The sequence below is a fragment of the Nerophis ophidion genome, linkage group LG09, assembly GCF_033978795.1.
Source record: "Nerophis ophidion isolate RoL-2023_Sa linkage group LG09, RoL_Noph_v1.0, whole genome shotgun sequence".
Lineage (NCBI taxonomy): Eukaryota > Metazoa > Chordata > Actinopteri > Syngnathiformes > Syngnathidae > Nerophis > Nerophis ophidion.
Genome location: NC_084619.1, coordinates 15084432 through 15107148, shown reverse-complemented (window position 1 = coordinate 15107148; position 22717 = coordinate 15084432). Strand labels below are relative to the sequence as shown.

The window sequence follows — 22717 nt, the reverse complement described above, 5'->3', positions numbered from 1 at the left end:
ACATCGACGATAGAGTTTGCAACTTTTGGTCACTAATAAAAAAAGCCCTGCCTTTACCGGAAATACGTGCGCATGACGTCACGAGTTGCAGGGCTCCACACATATTCACATTGTTTATAATGGGAGTAAAAGCAAATCGGACCGAGAATTTCGAGGATGAAAGATTTGTGAATGTGAAGGACTAGAAAGAAAAAAAAAAAAAAGCGACGGCTACGGGCGGCGGCAGTGTGAGCGTTTCAGATGTACTTACTAGGATAATTCAGGAAGATCCCTTATCTGCTTATTGTTTTCATAGTGTTTTAGTGAGATTGTAACGATTGTAAAGATTAAAAAGACATAGCTCGAGGTCGTATGGCTGCGGTAAACACGCAGTGTCTCAGAGAGAAGCCGAGGAGACAAGCTCACAACTGCCTTTTTTGACAGCTGCTGCAGAAACACGAATAATCCAATGATGTGTCCGGTAAGATATATATCACAATTTTCCCATCCAAAAACATGCTGGTTGACGTAGAGAAAACACGTTCGCTTGACCGCTCTGCTTCACAACAAACAAAGAAACACCGGCTGTGTCTCGGTGCTAAAGACAGCTTCAATACACCGCTTTCCACCAACAGCATTGTTCTTTGTAGTTTCCATTATTAAATGAACAAATTGCAAAAGATTCAGCAACACAGAGTCCAGAATACTGTGTAATTATGCGATTAAAACAGACGACTTTTAGCCGCTAGTGGTAGAGCGCTAGTAATTCCTGTCGGTCCGTGACGTCATGCGCACGCGTCGTCATTCCGCGACGTTTTAAACAAGAAACTCGTGGGAAATTTAAGATTGCAATTTAGTAAACTAAAAAGGCCGTATTGGCATGTGTTGCAATGTTAATATTTCATCATTGATATATAAACTATCAGACTGCGTGGTCGGTAGTACTGGGTCTCAGTAGGCCTTTAAAGATGCATCTTTTTTGCCTTCTGCTGCGTGGGTGTTTTTAATTGAATTTGACTTTAAGCATTTTGTAGACAAAAGTAGTGTTCAACAACTTCAATAAAATTCAATTAAAGTATAACTCCCATTAGGCCTGGGAACCAGTTTCAAGAGTGTGTGTACAGTATACTTGCAATGTGAGTGTTTTTCCACTCCAACATAATTAGACGAGGTTGATGAGGAAACCATTTCAAGTAAAGTCACATTGCCCTAATGTGACTTTTTTTCTGTTGTTTTTTTTTTTGCCGCTAACAGTCTCCGATGTGCCATTTTCCAAATGCAATGTCCGTGTGCGTCTAAATAATTTGAAAGCTGTAAAGTTTTCTTGATGCTACACCGAGTTCTCACAGTTGGTTTTCACAGAACACATAACCTCCAGAAGTGTAATATAAAGGAAGAACAAAAAAACAAAAACAGTACCAATCTTTTTCTTTTTTGACTTATTTAAGTTGCCGCTCACGTTTTGTTCATAGGTGCATGTTGAGGGTTGGGTTCATTGCTACCCTATTCTTGGGGGCCTCCAATCCATCATTATGGAAATCATGCAGCATAAAGAGCCTCTGAGTGTCGAGTGTTTGCCATAAGTGGGTCAAACGTTGGCCACTGTAAAGAATACAGGGAAGAAAATGCGACTCCTCTGGAGGAATTGCCTACCAGCCCAGCTGTTCGTGCTCACATTCATTTGCATGAATAAATCAAGAGCGCTGTTCTTTTATTCCATTCCCAGTGAGGCGGCATCCATGGCTGAGTGCGAAATGAAATGCCACAGAGACCCGCCGTCATCCCGGAGCATGTGCGACACACAAGCTAAAAGAACCCACGAGAACATTAGCGAGGAAAAATATTGTTCCAAGACTCATATCAGCAGACTTTATGTCTCAAAAAAGGGGCGTTTTTAATCCCCGCTATGACCAGCGGTGCATTAAAAATGTCTTTCAAGCTCATTACGGCTACAATGAACAACTTCTAATTTCAATACAGCTCGATAACGTTCTCTCAGACCCACCCACCATATTTTCCCACATCTGAAATAATTATGTTATCATGGCGGTACACACTTCAGGACAATGTGTTGACAGTGTGCTGCTCTAATTATATTTAATTGCACTGCAGTTGATCAGATACCTCAATAAACTATTAGACTATGGAGAAGAAAATGTCTCAATAAGGCACAGTTATTTTTACTTTAGTGTTCTATTTGATGCTGATGTTGCCCAATGTAATGACTAATGCAGGGATCTGCAACCTGCGGCTCTGGGGCGCCGCCCTAGTGGCTCCCCGGAGCTTTTTCAAAAATGTATAAAAATAGAAATAGATGGGGCGAAAATATATTTTTGATTTAATATGGTTTCTGTAGGAGGAAAACATGACATAAACCTCCCTAATTGTTAAAAATCACACTGTTTATATGAAACATTTTGTCCTACTAATTTTGGCGGTCCTTGAACTCACCGTAATTAGTTTACATGGACGACTTTCTCTGACGCTGCCACAGAAAGACGTGTTTAATGCCACTCATTCTTCGTGTTATTTTGTCCATCAAACAATTTATGCTGGGTGTGAATGCACAAAGGTGAACTTTGTAGATTTTATTGACTTGTGTGGAGTGCTAATCAGGCATTGTTGTTACAATGCTGGATACTCATGTTAAACAATGTCAAAGCATCAAATGACACAGTTCACGCATTTTGGTGTGAGCTTGCACACCGTTTTGGATGCCTCTGTTCACAGCGAGTACAAAAAAATGACTGAGGAGATTTTGACTGGTGTGCTCGCTGGCAGATTTCAGTCCAATGTTTAGCTTGACTGGACTTTAGATAAAACTGTTACTAAGTGTTGTGCAAAACAAATGACATTCTAACATTTAAAATGCATTTGGGTACAAATATTAGGGGTCTTTTCTGAAACCATTTTTTAATACGAAAGCTCATTATCACCCGTGTTATTCATGATTAATCCAAATTCTAAAATATACATACACACACACACACACACACATATACATACATATATATATATATATATATATTCCCTTTGTGGTTGAGGGGGGTGCTGGTGCCTATCTCAGCTACAATCGGGCGGAAGGCGGGGTACACCCTGGACAAGTCGCCACTTTATATATATAAAAAATATATATCTATATATATATATATATATATATATATATATATATATTTTTTTTTTTTTATATAGGGTGGCGACTTGTCCAGGGTGTATATAAAAATATATATATATATTTTTTTTATATAAGGTGGCGACTTGTCCAGGGTGTACCCCGCCTTCTGCCCGATTGTAGCTGATATATATATATATATATATATATATATATATATATATATTCAGAATAGTAACCAAAAGACATTATTTTGTGTTTATATATACATCGTTTATATAAATTCTGAATAATAGTTGGTTAAAATGTATTATGTTTTAACTGAGCTTATTTAATCCTACCCCTTTTCCAATTGATAGCAATATATCCATCCATTTCCTACTGCTTATTCCCTTTCGGGGTCGCGGGGGGCGCTGGCGCCTATCTCAGCTACAATCGGGCGGAAGGCAGGGTACACCCTGGACAAGTCGCCACCTCAGCGCAGGGCCAACACAGACAGACAGACAACATTCACACTCACATTCACACACTAGGGCCAATTTAGTGTTGCCAATCAACCTATCCCCAGGTGCATGTCTTTGGAGGTGGGAGGAAGCCGGAGTACCCGGAGGGAACCCACGCATTCACGGGGAGAACATGCAAACTCCACACAGAAAGATCCCGAGCCTGGATTTGAACCCAGGACTGCAGGACCTTCGTATTGTGAGGCAGACGCACTAACCCCTCTGCCACCGTGAAGCCTGATAGCAATATAGTAGCACATATTCACTTCCTGTCCTCATTTTGTAACACAATTTACATCAACGATTACAACAGATCCCTTAGTTATAGTTAGGTCAGATATGGTTCACATTTCTGATTAATATCTCATTTTCAATACGGCTCGAGATGTTCATCAAAATTCATTTATATGTATATGAGTATAGATATATATGTGTATGTATGTAAATGAGTATATACATATGCATTTACATATATGTGCCTCTCTTCTTACATAATTCTGTCTGGATGAGAATTGAGCACGTTAAAACCCCTTTGCTCTGTTTTAATAAACATTATTGATCCCCAGCAGTTTTCCTCCAGTCCGTGCGCCACGCATCATTTCTTTTAAACTAATGATAGTCGTAGAAGCAAAGGCTCCAAGGCCGATTCTTACCCAAGTTCCCAGTCATCAAATACGCATTGTGGAAATCCTTCATGCCCAATCCGACAATGTGGATGAATTCCTCAATGACCTGCATGAGCTCCACCGCTCCGGGATAGATCTGCGTGAGACCAAAAAAAAAATTAAATGCATCAAAGATAAAGCACCTCATTTTCCACTCTGCTGCTCTGGGTTTACACACACTGAGACTGTCTGTGAGGGAACAAACAACATGAAGTAAAAATAATGTGATAGGAAATAAAAGCCTGGGGTTAAATATTATTGTAATGTCCTCAAACAGTTATTACCAATATGATTGCAATTAATGATACATTATTATAAAGCAATGTTCATTATTATCCTTTAAAATTAATATTAGGTATATTATTGTTACTTTTATATTTTGGTTTCTTAAATATTTAAATCTAGACTTTTGCAAGCATGACCTGCAAAACTAAAATAACTTAATTCAACATAATTTAATGTCAATGCAACTTTTTCACTTCTGATACAATACCGATATTGAACCTTTAAGTATTGATCATTATAAAAAAGGAATACTAACAGATAATTTATAGATTCAATACAATATCAGCACAGATCATAAATACTTTTATTCCTATCTAGTGTGGAATGTAAAAAAAAAAAGCTTTCATGAAGTGAAATTAGTCAAAGAGAGAACAATGGGAGGTATGAAAAACACAAACCCATTTATTCTTAATTATCTGGAATTGACTTTGACTGCCTTTAAGTTAAAGTGAAATGGTCAATTTTTTTTTTTTTTTGATGAAACCTATTAGCCACAGAAACTTGATAATTTAAGGTCATGATGCAGTAAGTCGAATGATGCGGACACATTTGTTTCAAAGACGTTTGTTCTAATATGCTTTTGCTTAAGATACTTTTATAAGTGTAAATAATTGGCAGCTATAATGATTTGATAATTGTTTTAGATCAGGGGTCACCAACGCTGTGCCCGCGGGCACCAGGTAGCCCGTAAGGACCAGATGAGTAGCCCGCTGGCCTGTTCTAAAAATAGCTCAAATGGCAGCACTTACCAGTGAGCTGCCTCTATTTTTTTAAATTGTATTTATTTACTAGCAAGCTGGTCTCGCTTTGCTCGACATTTCTAATTCTAAAAGAGACAAAACTCAAATAGAATTTTAAAATCCAAGAAAATATTTTAAAGACTTGGTCTTCACTTGTTTAAATAAATTCATATTTTTTTTTACTTTGCTTCTTATAACTTTCAGAAAGATAATTTTAGAGAAGAAATACAACCTTAAAAATGATTTTAGGATTTTTAAACACATATACCTTTTTACCTTCATTTTAGCTTCTGTGTTTGACAAAGAATATTTGTGAAATATTTCTTCGAGCTTATTATGATTAAAATTCCCCAAAAATATTCTGGCAAATCTAGAAAATCTGTAGAATCAAATTAAAATCTTATTTCAAAGTCTTTTGAATTTCTTTTAACATTTTTGTTCTGGAAAATCTAGAAGAAATAATGATCTGTCTTTGTTAGAAATATAGCTTGGTCCAATTTGGTATATATTCTAACAAAGTGCAGATTGGATTTTAACCTATTCAAAACATGTCATCAAAATTCAAAAATTAATCTTAATCAGGAAAAATTACTAATGATGTTAAATAAATTATTTTTTAAATTTTTTCAGAAAGATTCGAATTAGCTAGTTTTTCTCTTCTTTTTTTCGGTTGAATTTTGAATTTTAAAGAGTCGAAATTGAAGATAAACTATGTTTTAAAATTTAATTTTAATTTTTTTCGTGTTTTCTCCTCTTTTAAACCGTTCAATTAAGTGTTTTTTCATCATTTATTCTCTACAAAAAAACGTTCCGTAGAAGGAAAAAAAAAATGTACGACGAAATGACAGACAGAAATACACATTTTTTTTTATATGTATAGATTCATTTATCAAAGGTAAATTGAGCAAATTGACTATTCCTGGCAATTTATTTAAGTGTGTATCAAACTGGTAGCCCTTTGCATTAATCAGTACCCAAGAAGTAGCTCTTGGTTTCAAAAAGGTTGGTGACCCCTGTTTTAGACTATAACATTGTTCAATTAAGGACACTTATGCCATATCTCTAGTTAGTGTGCTATTGAGTGCTTAGCTGTTGTGTAACCACTAGCTCCAGGTAACTGATAGCCTGCCATGGTTACCTTTATTTGCTTACTTAACTGAAATACAAGAAAAGACCCTGACTTTAAACCTGTATGTACAGTATGTATGCATGTTTATTTGTTAGCAAAGGTCCAAATACTTGTTTGTGGACATGTGGTATATTGGCAAAGGAGAAACACAAATGCAATTTCATGCAAACATGAATGGAGAATAGAGAATAGAGACTTATCAGTATTGAGGGAAAATAATAAATCCCCAGAAATAGTTATTTTCGTCATGATAATTCTGCAACCGTACATTAAGGGCCTTATGTACTAAAGGTTTGAGTGTACTAAAACGCAAGTACACTTGATAGCACACACAAAGTTAATCTACTAAACGTGTGCGTAGAGGACTGTGTTTGGTAAGTGAGCAGAATAATGAGCACAATCCATTTAGCATATCTGTCTTCATGTACATGCAAAATATATACTGATTATAAGAACATGCACAATACTGAAAGGAAGAGATACAAATGTATTTCAAAACCCGCAATATGATTTATCAGGACTGTTAACTGGTCTGTGGGTGCTATTTTGTGTCCGAAAAGTATGCGCAAACTGGCACAGTTACGCACATGGTGTGAGAAAAAAGGTGCTTGACACATGAGCGTGTGTCAACATATTTATATTGTCATAAATCAAAGAAAAGAAAAAAGAAATATCGCCAATCAGCAATATCATTTTATAATTTTATAACTGCTGGATGAATTAAGGGGCTGATTAAACAAATATATTTTAGTGTCTGCTGGTGTATTTTTCTAAATGCATTTAGTTTTTCATATGGGAAACATATTACTGTAGTGTATCGACTTTATGAAAAGATTTCTTTCAATAAGCATGTTCTTGTGTTTAGATCATTCCAGACATACAGTACGTATACGCTGCAATAATGATCGACCACCGCCTCCCTGCAGCTTTTCAGCTTGCTAAAAATAGTTTCTGTTGTCTTTAGATTGCAATTATATATTTCAGAAAAGATGGTACCGGTTATATGTGTGTGCTGTTAGTTCAACAACATCACAAACAGTTGCAGAGCATATTAACATGCATATGGAGGGCATCTGTACAGTAATGTCAGTAGTACCGCAAAAAATTGTTCGGCGTGGCGCAGTGGGAGAGTGGCCGTGCGCAACCCAAGGGTCCTTGGTTCAATTCCCACCTAGTACCAACCTCGTCACGTCCGTTGTGTCCTGAGCAAGACACTTCACCCTTGCTCCTGATGGGTGCTGGTTAGCGCCTTGCATGGCAGCTCCCTCCATCAGTGTGTGAATGTGTGTGTGAATGGGTAAATGTGGAAGTAGTGTCAAAGTGCTTTGAGTACCATGAAGGTAGAAAAGCGCTATACAAGTACAACCCATTTATTTATTTATTTATAAATCAAGAGGTCTGCACTACTTTCTGATTGTACAAGCGACACGCCCAATAATAGCACACAGTTTTACAGTTAGCGCGTGCTATTTGGATCTTGGTAGATCAGGCCTTGAATGTGGCATCCATTTAGACTTCAGTGGAAGAAGATTAATTTATATTAAAACTTAGTTTTTCTTTTGCTCTATTGCGCAATTACCAGCTTTTTGATGCGTACCAATAAAATGCTCATTAGTGTCTAATTTGCAACCTGACAGGCTTGCTTGCCTTTATTTTCAATAGCTTATAGACCAAGGAATCAATGGCTCAACAAATATGGGCAGCTCGGTCACTAGTGGATGGTTGACGTGGCTCTTTGTGGTCAGCACCATGGACAGCACCATGGACAGCTCCACAAGCCCAGCCATTGACACTGGGAGCCCAGTGAGCAATTTCCTCCAGCTCAATAAATCACTACCCTTGGCTGCTCGTCCCCATAGTGACAGGTCACATCTCACCACAAGCTTTGACGTGGACCCCCCCCCCCGGTGATTATTATGCTTCACCATACTTGACAATACTCCTCAAGCAGCGACATAAGCTTAACAAAAAAAGCTTTACTTAAGTGTGTGAGCACAAAATGAAGATGTGACGCAACCATAAAGGCCCTTTGAGTGGCACCTTATTGGGCAAGCAGCTAAGGCAGGGCCCCCTGCCGCCTTCTCCTCCTCCTTTGCACATGTTTAAAAGAGGATCAGCTAAAGTTGAGCGCCTCTGACACAGCACAGTAAAAGCCTTAGTTGTGAGAGGTTGGGGTTAGGTGGGCGTGGTAAAAATAAAAAAGCGCACATTCCGTTGTCACTCCTTCCGGCATGTTTGACGCACAGCGCAGTCATACTTATTCCGCTGGTCTCCATGGCAACTGTGAAGATGTGAAGGCAGCACACAGGGAAACGGCTGCAGTGGAGTATCTATAGATGGAGCTCTTGCTTCCCTCGCCATGGCAACAGTGACAGGAGGTGAGTATATAGTGATCTCTAGGCCCGGCCAAGTCTACAGCCAGGAAAACCTCACAGTGAGACGCTTCATTGAAGTCCCCCCTATACCCTCCTCCCCACCCTCCAACCCATGTCTTCGACGCACAGCGCGTGGGTGCTGCGCGGACGGAGGGCTGGCGTGCGCTCATGAATGCAACACGAGGCACTGATATTGCTGTGAAGTCCAGCCATTGTCTTTCTCCTACTTTCATTGACACCGTTTGCTGCTGTTTGGTTGCTCAAAGAGACACAAGCAAATTACGGGCCCTGTCATACCAGTGTGAATAAACCCAACTTAGTCATTATCCATCCATTTCCTACCGCTTATTCCCTTTTTGGGGTCGCGGGGGGCGCTGGCGCCTATCTCAGCTACAATCGGGCGGAAGGCGGGGTACACCCTGGACAAGTCGCCACCTCATCGCAGAACTTAGTCATTATTCAGAACTTATTAATGCCTTATTCTGCATGGCCTTATTATACAACAAGTAAGCCATTAACTAAGAGTCTTCTCCCTTAATAACCTCAGAATTATTGCTTATTAGTAACCCTAACCCTAACATGTTCCCCTAGTGTCCATCCATCATCTTCCGCTTATCCGAGGTCGGGTCGCGGGGGCAACAGCCTAAGCAGGGAAGCCCAGACTTCCATCTCACCAGCCACTTCGTCTAGCTCTTCCCGGGGGATCCCGAGGCGTTCCCAGGCCAGCCGGAAGACATAGTCTTCCCAACGTGTCCTGGGTCTTCCCCGTGGCCTCCTGCCGACTGGACGTGCCCTAAACACCTCCCTAGGGAGGCGTTCGGGTGGCATCCTGACCAGATGCCCGAACCACCTCATCTGGCTCCTCTCGATGTGGAGAAGCAGCGGCTTTACTTTGAGTTCCTCCCGGATGGCAGAGCTTCTCACCCTATCTCTAAGGGAGAGCCCCGCCACACGGCGGAGGAAACTCATTTCGGCCGCTTGTACCCGTGATCTTATCCTTTCGGTCATGACCCAAAGCTCATGACCATAGGTGAGGATGGGAACGTAGATCGACCGGTAAATTGAGAGCTTTGCCTTCCGGCTTAGCTCCTTCTTCCCCACAACGGATCGATACAACGTTCGCATTACTGAAGACGCCGCACCGATCCGCCTGTCGATCTCACGATACACTCTTCCCCCACTCGTGAACAAGACTCCTAGGTACTTGAACTCCTCCACTTGGGGCAGGGTCTCCTCCCCAACCCGGAGATGGCACTCCACCCTTTTCCGGGCGAGAACCATCCATCCATCCATCCATCCATTTTCTACCACGTATTCCCTTTCGGGGTCGCGGGGGGCGCTGGCGCCTATCTCAGCTACAATCGGGCGGAAGGCGGGGTACACCCTGGATAAGTCGCCACCTCATCACAGGGCCAACACAGATAGACAGACAACATTCACACTCACATTCACACACTAGGGCCAATTTAGTGTTGCCAATCAACCTATCACCAGGTGCATGTCTTTGGAAGTGGGAGGAAGCCGGAGTACCCGGAGGGAACCCACGCATTCACGGGGAGAACATGCAAATTCCACACAGAAAGATCCCGAGCCTGGATTTGAACCCAGGACTGCAGGAACTTCTTATTGTGTGGCAGACGCACTAACCCCTCTGCCACCGTGAAGCCCCCCCTAGTGTCCAAATAACTCTAAATTAAGTCTTTGTTACTTAGAGAATATGTCCCCCATACTAAAGTGTTACCCTGGGATCAGCTGTCAGGGCTAAATTGATCTCAGTGTATTCAGTTATTTTTGTTACGTCGTGGTCTCATTGCTGCGCTGGTAGTGTTCCTTCCAAGGCAGAAACAAGCAGGAGCTGCATATAGGTATGATTAAGCTTTCTTTAATCAATTAAACGGAGGACAAAAATAAATTAAAAAACAAGCGGGGAGCTAAAGAAAACCAAAATGTCACCAAGGGTGAAAAAACGAGGAAAGCTAGTCTGTACCAAAATCACTAGAGCGAGGAATGACAGTTGCCTATCGCAGTGGTTCTCAAATGGGGGTATTTGAAGGTATGCCAAGGGGTACGTGAGATTTTTTTTAATATTCTAAAAAATAGCAACAATTCAAAAATCCTTTATAAATATATTTATTGAATAATACTTCAACAAAATATGAATGTTACTTCATAAACTGTGAAAGAAATACAACAATGCAATATTCAGTGTTGACAGCTAGATTTTTTGTGGACATGTTCCATAAATATTGATGTTAAAGATTTCGTTTTTGTGAAGAAATGTTTAGAATTAAGTTCATGAATCCAGATGGATCTCTATTACAATCCCCAAAGAGGGAACCTTAAGTTGATGATTACTTCTATGTGTAGAAATATTCATTTATAATTGAATCACTTGTTTATTTTTCAACAAGTTTTTAGTTATTTTTATATCTTTTTTTCCAAATAGTTCAAGAAAGACCACTGCAAATGAGCAATATTTGCAGTGTTATACAATGTAATAAATCATTAAACTGATGACATAGTGCTGTATTTTACTTCTTTATCTCTTATTTTCAACCAAACATGCTTTGCTCTGATTAGGGGGTATTTGAATTAAAAATGTTTTCTAAAAATAGCAACAATTCAAAAATCCTTTATAAATATATTTATTGAATAATACTTCAACAAAATATGAATGTTACTTCATAAACTGTGAAAAGAAATGCAACAATGCAATATTCAGTGTTGACAGCTAGATTTTTTGTGGACATGTTCCATAAATATTGATGTTAAAGATTTCGTTTTTTGGGAAGAAATGTTTAGAATTAAGTTCATGAATCCAGATGGATCTCTATTACAATCCCCAAAGAGGGCCCTTTAAGTTGATTATTACTTATATGTGTAAAAATATTCATTTATAATTGAATCACTTGTTTATTTTTCAAAAAGTTTTAAGTTATTTTTATATATATTTTTTCCAAATAGTTCAAGAAAGACCACTACAAATGAGCAATATTTGCACTGTTATACAATTTAATAAATCATTAAACTGATGACATAATGCTGTATTTTACTTCTTTATCTCTTTTTTTCAACCAAAAATGCTTTGCTCTGATTAGGGGGTACTTGAATTAAAAATGTTTTCTAAAAATAGCAACAATTCAAAAATCCTTTATAAATATATTTATTGAATAATACTTCAACAAAATATGAATGTTACTTCATAAACTGTGAAAAGAAATGCAACAATGCAATATTCAGTGTTGACAGCTACATTTTTTGTGGACATGTTCCATAAATATTGATGTTAAAGATTTCGTTTTTTGGGAAGAAATGTTTAGAATTAAGTTCATGAATCCAGATGGATCTCTATTACAATCCCCAAAGAGGGCACTTTAAGTTGATTATTACTTATATGTGTAAAAATATTCATTTATAATTGAATCACTTGTTTATTTTTCAAAAAGTTTTAAGTTATTTTTATATATAGTTTTTCCAAATAGTTCAAGAAAGACCACTACAAATGAGCAATATTTCGCCCTGTTATACAATTTAATAAATCCGAAACTGATGACATAGTGCTGTATTTTACTTCTTTATCCCTTTTTTTTTTCAACCAAAAATGCTTTGCTCTGATTAGGGTGTACTTGAATTTAAAAAAATGTTCACAGGGGGTACATCACTGAAAAAAGGTTTAGAACCACTGGCCTATTGCAAGAATTGACCCAGCAACTACTTCTGGGTGACAGGAAACAATAAAGGGGAGTGATTAACCAAAACACCTGGTGGGAACACTAATTGCAAAACTAAGACAGGTGAGGAGAATCAGTGCCCATGGAAACCAACAGAAAACAGACTAAAACAGAAAAACTAACAAACCAAAATCATGCCATGACCTGGGTGACGGACAATTTTTTTCTTTAACACATGTAAGAGGGATGTGTACTATGGCTATGAGTTGTTTTTTTCCCTTTGCCTCAGTCTGGACCCCTCTCCAGGGGCCCAGGCTTAGATTGTTTTTTTAAATTTTCCATCCATCCATCCATCCATCCATCTTCTTCCGCTTATCCGAGGTCAGCAGCCTAAGCAGGGAAGCCCAGACTTCCCTCTCCCCAGTCACTTCGTCTAGCTCCTCCCGGGGGATCCTGAGGCATACCCAGGCCAGCCGGGAGACATAGTCTTCCCAACGTGTCCTGGGTCTTCCCCGTGGTCTCCTACCGGTTGGACGTGCCCTAAACACCTTCTTAGGGAGGCGTTCGGGTGGCATCCTGACCAGATGCCCGAACCACCTCATCTGGCTCCTTTTTATTTTATTTTAATCTTTTATTTTTTTTTCTCCCCATTCCCCTCCACTTATTTACCTGTATCTCACCTTTTTTGTAACGGGCGCCGGAAGTCAGCAGACCCGTCAGGGATCCTGTTCTGTCTCCCTGTAATGTTTGTCTGATCTTGAATGAGATTGTGCTGAAAATTTTAATTTGAGATCGACAGGCAGATCGGTGCGGCGTCTTCAGTAATGCGGACGTTGTATCGATCCGTTGTGGTGAAGAAGGAGCTGAGCCGGAAGGCAAAGCTCTCAATTTACCGGTCGATCTACGTTCCCATCCTCACCTATGGTCATGAGCTTTGGGTCATGACCGAAAGGAAAAGATCACGGGTACAAGCGGCCGAAATGAGTTTCCTCCGCCGTGTGGCGGGGCTCTCCCTTAGAGATAGGGTGAGAAGCTCTGCCATCCGGGAGGAACTCAAAGTAAAGCCGCTGCTCCTTCACATCGAGAGGAGCCAGATGAGGTGGTTCGGGCATCTGGTCAGGATGCCACCCGAACGCCTCCCTAGGGAGGTGTTTAGGGCACGTCCAACTGGTAGGAGGCCACGGGGAAGACCCAGGACACGTTGGGAAGACTATGTCTCCCGGCTGGCCTGGGAACGCCTCGGGATCCCCCGGGAAGAGCTAGACGAAGTGGCTGGGGAGAGGGAAGTCTGGGTTTCCCTGCTTAGGCTGCTGCCCCCGCGACCCGACCTCGGATAAGCGGAAGATGATGGATGTCTGATTCTGATTCTGATTAAGTCAGGTAGATCCAACAGTCTAGGTCTTTGTGTGTTTTCAGGGTGGGGTTATGGGAGTGCAGGCACAAGTTGCGAAGACGCCATCTCTCAAAGCGCTGGCGTGTGCACAACAGAAGACGTAGCCCGGAGCGACTATTCAAGGATAAACAGTGTTGAGAGAGTGTTGTATCTCGACCCGCGGCATATCGCTGCAGTGCTGCAGCTCTTAAATATGCATCCTGTAATAACAATAATAGGCTTTTGGCCTGTTCCTTCAGCTCGCCATAGAGAGACACACACGTGTGTGGAGGGAGGGAAAAGAGAGCATAGACCATAGGTGTCAAACTCTGGCCCACAAGCCAAATCTGGCCCGCCATGTAATTTCATTTGGCCCTTGAGGCAATATCAAATTAACATTAGAGCTGGCCCGCCGGTGTTATACAGCGGTGCCGCTGTAACACCGCATTCACTGATTTCCCGGGAGACTTTCGAATTTTAGTGCCCCTCCTGAAAATCTCCCGGTGCAACCATTCTCTTGAATTCCACCCGGACAACAATATTGGGAGTGTGCCTTAAAGGCACTGCCTTTAGCGTCCCCTACAACCTGTCGTCAAGTCTGTTTTTCCTCCTCACAAACAGCATGCTGGCCCAGTCACGAAATATATGTGGCTTCTACACACATGTAAGTAAATGCAAGGCATACTTGATCAACAGCATACAGGTCACACTGAGGGTGGCCATATAAACAACTTTAACACTGTTACAAATATGCGCCACACTGTGAGCCCACACCAAACAGGAATGACCAACACATTTCGGGAGAACATCCGCACCGTAACATAACATAAACACAACAGAACAAATACCAAGAACCCTTTGCAGCACTAACTCATCCGGACCACTACAATATACACCCCCCTTCCCGCTACCAACAAACCCCACCCACTTGAGCCCCGACATTAACTGAGCAGTAAAAAGGCCTGAATGGTTGATTTATTCATTATTTTATTTTCAAATGTATTAGCCTCTGCAAATAGAAAAGAGGCATTCAATTTTTATTTAAATTTGATTTGATATGCCATTGATGTTTTTTAATTATTATTATTTTAAACTCAATTTTTCATGTCACTATAAAGTTATATATAGGGCTTCACGGTGGCAGAGGGGTTAGTGCGTCTGCCTCACAATACGAAGGTCCTGCAGTCCTGGGTTCAAATCCAGGCTCGGGATCTTTCTGTGTGGAGTTTGCATGTTCTCCCCGTGAATGCGTGGGTTCCCTCCGGGTACTCCGGCTTCCTCCCACTTCCAAAGACATGCACCTGGGGATAGGTTGATTGGCAACACTAAATTGGCCCTAGTGTGTGAATGTGAGTGTGAATGTTGTCTGTCTATCTGTGTTGGCCCTGCGATGAGGTGGCGACTTGTCTAGGGTGTACCCCGCCTCCTGCCCGATTGTAGCTGAGATAAGCGCCAGCGCCCCCCGCGACCCCGAAAGGGAATAAGCGGTAGGAAATGGATGGATATAAAGTTATATAAGCCTTGCTTGTTCAATATTCAATGCAAAACTTGTTTGGGTCCCTATTAAAAGGTTAATTTGTTCAACGTCGGCCCTCGGCTTTGTTCAGTTTGAAATTTTGGCCCACTCTGTATTTGAGTTTGACACCCCTGGCATAGACTTTCAGCTGCTGCAGCACCATGATCAATGAAACATTTAAAGGCTGAAGAGTGCTATAAAATTCAACTTAAGTAATGGTCTAATCACACTAATTGCCATGATTTGTATCTGCTGTGCGGAACAATGTGCAGAATGGAAGGGCCCTGCGGTGCTTTTTTTTTTTTATTTGAATGGGCCGGGGCAGGCCTCTGTGGTGGCTGTGCTGCTGCCACCAAGTGGCCGTCTGCGGGAGTCACCTTCAAAAAAAAAAATGAGGCCACTCGCATGCCAGAGGACACCTGCTAAATGACCCCATGTGAAGCGGAGCATCGTCCCAGCGTGAGAGGCCGACTTTTACTTAAGTCTACGGATGAGTCGCGTTTAGTGCCAAACACACTCATGCAGAGCTGAATTATTCACTGCAACATGCCTACCTTCTGTGCATCCTCCCATTTCTCCTTGTTTTCCTCCTCCAGGAGATTGCTGATGATTTGAAAGAAATTCTGTGGAGATAATGATGGCAAACATGAGATACGCACCCACACGCAAGCATTCTCTCTCTCTCTCTCTCTCTCTCATCCTAGTCATAAAAGGCCTTTTTTTTTTTCCTCAGTGCAGCACTACGAGCAGGGGGTCACGAGTGTGTGCGACGGCGTGGGGAAAAGACGTACACAGAGTCTCCTTGAACGCAGCCCTGCAGCTTGTAGCAAACATGGAGCGCTGGAGGAAAAAAGCACAAGTTGCATCCAGAAAAAAAAAAAATAAAAAAAAATGATGAAAGGGAATGTTTGAGCAGCTGTGAGCATTTCCTTGTTCAGCGGGGAGCGAGTCGGGGATGCTTGGGGTGTACGCCTGCAGTCGTAATAGGACCTGGGTCTGATCCTTAGTCTTGTTATTTGGTCTGGTCCACAGTGTGCCTGAGGGAGTCTCTCTCTCTCCCTCCATCTCTTGACACAGGCTATCTTGTTTTCTACTTGAATGCTTATGCTCCCTCTGGTGGTAATGTGGCCACTTTAACACTGCATTAGTGCAGAGACACATCAAGGGTGGGCGGCGGAGGCCTATCTCTGCTGTCAGCCCGCACCCCTCCCCCAAAGAGCTCTGGTAATAACGGTGGACACAAAGCTCTCCCCACCTCACAGATCTTTTACGGTGCAAAAATGGCTGAACAGGCTACAGATCGCCCATCCTTGGTCAACACAAACTGCAAGCACATGTGACAAGTTTTACTTTGACGTATTTCTTTCCTATTTTACCTTTCTGATAAACAAATGAGTGTACTGCCTCTTGTGACGGACTAACTACACAATGTTTATTTTTGTATGTTTTGAATTATTCTACAAAACCAGTGAAGTTGGCACGTTGTGTAAATCGTAAATACAAACAATGATTTGCAAATCCTCTCCAACTTATATTCAATTGAATAAACTGCAAAGACAATATATTTAATGTTTGAGCGGAGACATTTTTTGTTGTTGTTGCAAATAATCATTAACGTAGAATTTAATGGCAGCAACCCATTACAAAAAAGTTGGCACAGGGGCATTTTTAGCACTGTGTTACATGGCCTTTCCTTTTAACAACACTCAGTAAACTTTTGGGAACTGAGGAGACCAATTTTTAAAGCTTTTCAGGTGGAATTCTTTCCCATTCTTGCTTGATGTACATTTTAAGTTGTTCAACAGTCCGAGGTCTCCGTTGTGGTATTTTAGGCTTCATAATGCGCCACACAGGCAGACTACAGGCAGGTCAGTCTAGTACCCGCACCTCTTTACTATGAGGCCACGCAGTTGTAAAGTGTGGCTTGGCATTGTCTTGCTGAAATAAGCAGGGGCGTCCATGATAACGTTGCTTGGATGGCAACATATGTTGCTCAAAAACCTGTATTTACCTTTCAGCATTAATAGTGCCATCACAGATGTGTAAGTTACCCATGCATTGGGCACTAACACACCCCTATACCATCACAGAGGTTGGCTTTTGAACTTTGCGCCTATAACAATTCGGATGGTTCTCTTCCTCTTTGTTTCGGAGGAAATGACGTCCACCGTTTCCAAAAACAATTCAAAATGTGGACCCGTCAGACCACAGAAAACTTTTTCACTTTGTATCAGGCCATCTTAGATGAGCTCGAGCACAGCAAAGCCGGCAGAGTTTCTGGGTGTTGTTGATATATGGCTTTCGCATTGCTTAGTAGAGTTTTAACTTGCACTTACAGATGTAGCGACAAACTGTAGTTACTGACAGTGGTTTTCTGAAGTGTTCCTGAGCCTATGTCGTGATATCCTTTACACGCTGATGTCGCTTTTTGGCGCAGTGCCGCCAGAGGGATCGAATGTCCGTAATATCATCGCTTAGGTACAGTGATTTCTCCAGATTCTCGAACCTTTTGATGATACTACAGACCGCAGATGGTGAAATCCCTAAATTGCTTGCAAAAGAATTGTTGTTCTTAACCTGTTCAACAATTTGCTCACACATTTGTTCACAAAGCGGTGACCCTCGCCCCATCCTTGTTTGTGAATGACTGAGCATTTCATGGAAGCTACTTTTACACCCAATTATGGCACCCACCTGTTCCAAATTAGCCTGTTCACCTGTGGGATGTTCCAAATAAGTGTTTGATGAGCATTCCTCAATTTTCTCTTTTTTTTTTTGTCAACTGAGCACAATTTAAAAATACGTACAACAATTGACCTTCAGGCCATGCCCTGCATACACGGATGTCAAACTTGTTTTTATTGAGGGCCACATGACAACTTTGGTTGTCATCAGAGGGCCGTTTGTGACAGTAAATATATATGAAATGAAACAAAAATTGTTTTTTCCGGACTATAAGACGCTACTTTTTACTCAAGCTTTGAACCCTATAGCTTATACAAAGGTGTGGCTAATCTATGGATGTTTTTTCCCAAACAGATAATTATGGAATGGGTTACGTGAAGAAAACAAACCATGTACTAAAATGATCCACTTTATGAAACTGTTCAAACTCGAGGTATTGACAAAGAATCCTGATAAACATCTTGAACCTTATTTTTATTATTATTGTTAGGGCCTGAGCAGCAAAGCTAATAATTGCTACGTGCATTATTTTAGTCCAACTTCCATCGCATTTTTGAGGCCTTTAAGGCGCACAAAAACTCACCAATTTTTGCAAGTGTGTGAGGTCTGCAACAATTTGATATTTCGGGGGAACCTAACACAAAATTTCAAAATTGACCCTCAAGCACCCCCTTGAAAATTAGAAAAATAAAATAACCCCTACCACCAGATTCATGTATCGTCAGGAAAAACGCTAAAGACGTTTATCATGACAGGACACACGTAAAAGTCTCAAGAACCCATTTTTGAAAACAAACAGGATGTTGGCCGTTTTCATTTCCGTCGGTCATTTTTAGGCAATAAAACAGGGGTCGTACTTAAACGAACTCCTCCTAGGGACTTTTGACCAAATGAGTTGCGATCAAAATGACCGACACTACACCACAGGTGTCAAACTCAAGGCCCGGGCACCAGTTCTGGCCCGCCACATCATTCTATGGGACCCGTGAAAGCCTGGGAAACATGGGTTCCAATAAAAAAACTTTATTTATTAATTATTTTTACTAAATGCATTCTTTGTTTAAATTTGGACAGAAACAAAATGCATATTTTTAACTTTAAAGGGGAACATTATCACCAGACCTATGTAAGCGTCAATATATACCTTGATGGTGCAGAAAAAAGACCATCTATTTTTTTAACCGATTCTTTTTTTAACCGATTTCCGAACTCTAAATGGGTGAATTTTGGCGAATTAAACGCCTTTCTGTTTATCGCGCTGGAGGCGATAATGTCAGAATGTGACGTCGCCGAGGTAACACACCCGCCATTTTCATTTTCAACACATTGTAAACATTGGGTCTCAGCTCTGTTATTTTCCGTTTTTTTGACTATTTTTTGGAACCTTGGAGACATCATGCCTCGACGGTGTGTTGTCGGAGGGTGTAACAACACTAACAGGGAGGGATTCAAGTTGCACCACTGGCCCGAAGATGCGAAAGTGTCTGCCGCCAGACCCCCATTGAATGTGCGGGAGTGTCTCCACATTTTACCGGCGATGCTAAGGCAGACATCGCACAGAGATGTGTGGATAACCCGCAGATGCATTTGCAACGATAGTCAACGAAATCACAAAGGTGAGTTTTGTTGATGTTGACTGCCAGCTAATCGATGCTAACATGCTACGTTAATCGATGCTAACATGCTATTTACCGGCGGTGCTAAAGCAGACATGGTACAGAGATGTATGCACAACCTGTAGATGCATTTGCAATTATATTTTGTTTCCTTCCACCCACATTTAATGCGAAAAAAACACTTACAAATCGACGGATTTAAGTTGCTCCAGTGTCAAAAGATGCGAAAGTCCTGATCGTTTGGGCCGAACATTTTACCGGCGATGCTAAAGCAGCCATTCGGCCATGCTATGGCTATGAATAGCGTCAATAACTATTCGCTCAATAGCTTCAGTTTCTTCTTCAATACTTTCATACTCCAACCATCCGTTTCAATACATGTGTAATCTGTTGAATCGCTTAAATCGCTGAAATCCGAGTTTGAATCCGAGCTAATGTCACTATATCTTGCTGTGGTATTCCCATTGTTTGTTTACATTGGCGGCACTGTGTGACGTCACAGGGAAATGGCCAGTGTCTGCACAGAGAGCGGAAATAAGGCACTTTAAAGCTTTATTTAGGGATATTCCGAGAGCGGTAAAATTTTGAAAAAAACTTCAAAAAATGCAACAAGCCACTAGGAACTGATTTTTATTGTTTTTAACCCTTTTGAAATTGTGATAATGTTCCCCTTTAATGTTATCTGATCATGCCAATTATATTATTACATAGTGTATAGCAAAACTATTTTGTGAGATAATCAATCAATCAATATTTATTTATATACCCCTAAATCATGCCACAACGACATACTCGGTTCAGATCCCACATAAGGGCAAGGAAAAACTCACAACCCACTGGGATGTCAAGTAAATGACTATGAGAAACCTTGGAGAGGACCGCATATGCGGGTCCCCCCCCTTCTAGGGGAGACCGGATGCAATGGACGTCGAGTGGGTCTAACATAATATTGTGAAAGTCCAGTCCATAGTGGATCTAATATAATAGTGAGAGTCCTGTGCATAGTGGGGCCAGCAGGAGACCATCCCGAGTGGAATATCTGCTTCTCACCTTTGTTTACTTTTTAAAATTGTATTTTATTATTATTTTTTGGCTGGGGAGTGGGAAGTCTGGGGTTCCCTGCTTAGGCTGCAGCCCCCGTGACCCGACCTCGGATAAGCGGAAGAAGATGGATGGATGGATATTATTTTTTTAATCAATCCAACGAAACAATACACAACAATTGCAATCTCAATTCCAAAACCAAACCCGACCCAGCAACATTCAGAATAGCAATAATAATCACCTTTGCTTATGATTTTAAAGCATGTTAAACATAAACATCCGCATCCTCCTACACTCAATCATCGGACTCTCTGACACTTTTCTAACTTGGTTCACGTCCTACCTCACCGGTAGAACAGAGTGCGTCTCTCTGGGAGAGGCAAAGTTGGACACACTCTCTGTCACCTGTGGTGTCCCTCAAGGATCAGTCCTCGGCCCCACCCTTTTCACATTCTACATCAGGGGTCTCAAACTTACTCTACCTGGGGGCCACTGGAGGCAAAGCCCGGGCCGCAAGAAAATATTTCTTAAAAAGAATGTTGCATACTCCTCAGCATGTCTAGTTGTATAATGACCTTTCAAATTGTATTCCTTGTGCACCGCAACTTTCTCTGTGCAAATAAGACATGTCGCAGTGCCCAACAAAGAAATATTGCATCTCCTACTTTTCCTGGAATTGTCTTTGCACATCACTAACCCTTCTCTTCACTGCAGGCTTTGATAAAGACATGTTTGGGGTGGAGACTTGTCCAGGGTGTAAGCCGCCTTCCGCCCGATTGTAGCTGAGATAGGCGCCAGCGCCAGCGCCCCCCGCCACCCCAATAAGGGAATAAGCGGTAGAAAATGGATGGATGGATGTTTGGGGTTGTGGAATATATTTGTATTTAGCCAATGCACGGAGAATAATGCTATTTCCGCAATGTGTGTCGTTCCGCTTTTCCTCCCTTCAGCAACACGGCGGCCGGCAGATAATAGCCGGGAAACTACCGGAATAGCGAGCGCAAAAAATGTGACGGCTCCCCGAATGTTATTCGGCGTCATATAGAAATATGTGTAGTGTTCATCGTGTGAGGCAATGCAAATGAAACAATATATACATATTTTTTTAAATAACGGTTTGAATTGGTCCAGGTTATCGAGGACTGCTAGTACTGACGGACAGGTGTCGCGGTGTGACCGCAGCCAGGCACGTACGAAAACTCTTGTCTCCATGGCAACGTCTCTGTGGCTTTCACTCATTTGCCGCTTTTCCACTAATGCAGGGGTAGGCAACCCAGAACGTTGAAAGAGCCAGGGTGTACGCCGCCTACCGCCCGATTGTAGCTGAGATAGGCGCCAGTGCCCCCCGCAACCCTAAAAAGGGAATAAGCGGTAGAAAATGGATGGATGGATGTTTGGGGTTGTGGAATATATTTGTATTTAGCCAACGCACGGACAATAAGGTTATTCCCGCAATGTGTGTCGTTCCGCTTTTCCTCCCTACAGTAACATGGCGGTCGGCAGACAATAGCCAGGAAAGTACCGGAATAGCGAGCGCAAAAAAATGTAACGACTCCCCGAATGTTATTCGGTGTCATATAGAAATATGTGTAGTGTTCATCGTGTGAGGCAATGCAAATGAAACAATAATAAAAAATAAAAAAAATAACGGTTTGAATTGGTCCAGGTTATCGGGGACTTTTATTACTGACGGACAGGCACGTAAGAAAACTCTCATCTCCGTGGCAACGTCTCTGTCGCTTTCACTCATTTGCCGCTTTTCCACTAATGCAGGGGTAGGCAACCCAGAACGTTGAAAGAGCCATTTTGGACCCAAATGAAACAACGCTGTAAAGCACCATTCATATAAAACTTGCGGGCCGCACTAACATTAAACTTTCATTCGAAGGTGGGGGCCGCAAAATATTGTCTTGTGGGCCGCGTGTCTGAGACCCCTGCTCTACATGCTCCCCCTTGGCCGTGTCATCAGCCAGCACGGAATATCATTCCACTGCTATGCCGATGACACTCAACTCTACCTGAAAA

General features: G+C 41.6%; 1 protein-coding gene across 9 annotated transcripts in view; it reads right to left on the bottom strand.

Annotated features, from left to right (window-relative positions):
* Positions 1-22717, bottom strand: part of adgrb3 (adhesion G protein-coupled receptor B3) — a 418594-nt gene that overhangs the window by 123418 nt on the left and 272459 nt on the right. For all 9 annotated transcript variants that reach the window (XM_061910386.1, XM_061910388.1, XM_061910390.1 and 6 more), the window contains 2 exons: positions 15902-15970; positions 4248-4356 (listed from right to left, as the gene is read on the bottom strand). In XM_061910386.1, coding sequence (XP_061766370.1) covers positions 4248-4356; positions 15902-15970 — 178 coding nt within the window. The remainder of the gene's footprint in view (positions 1-4247; positions 4357-15901; positions 15971-22717) is intronic.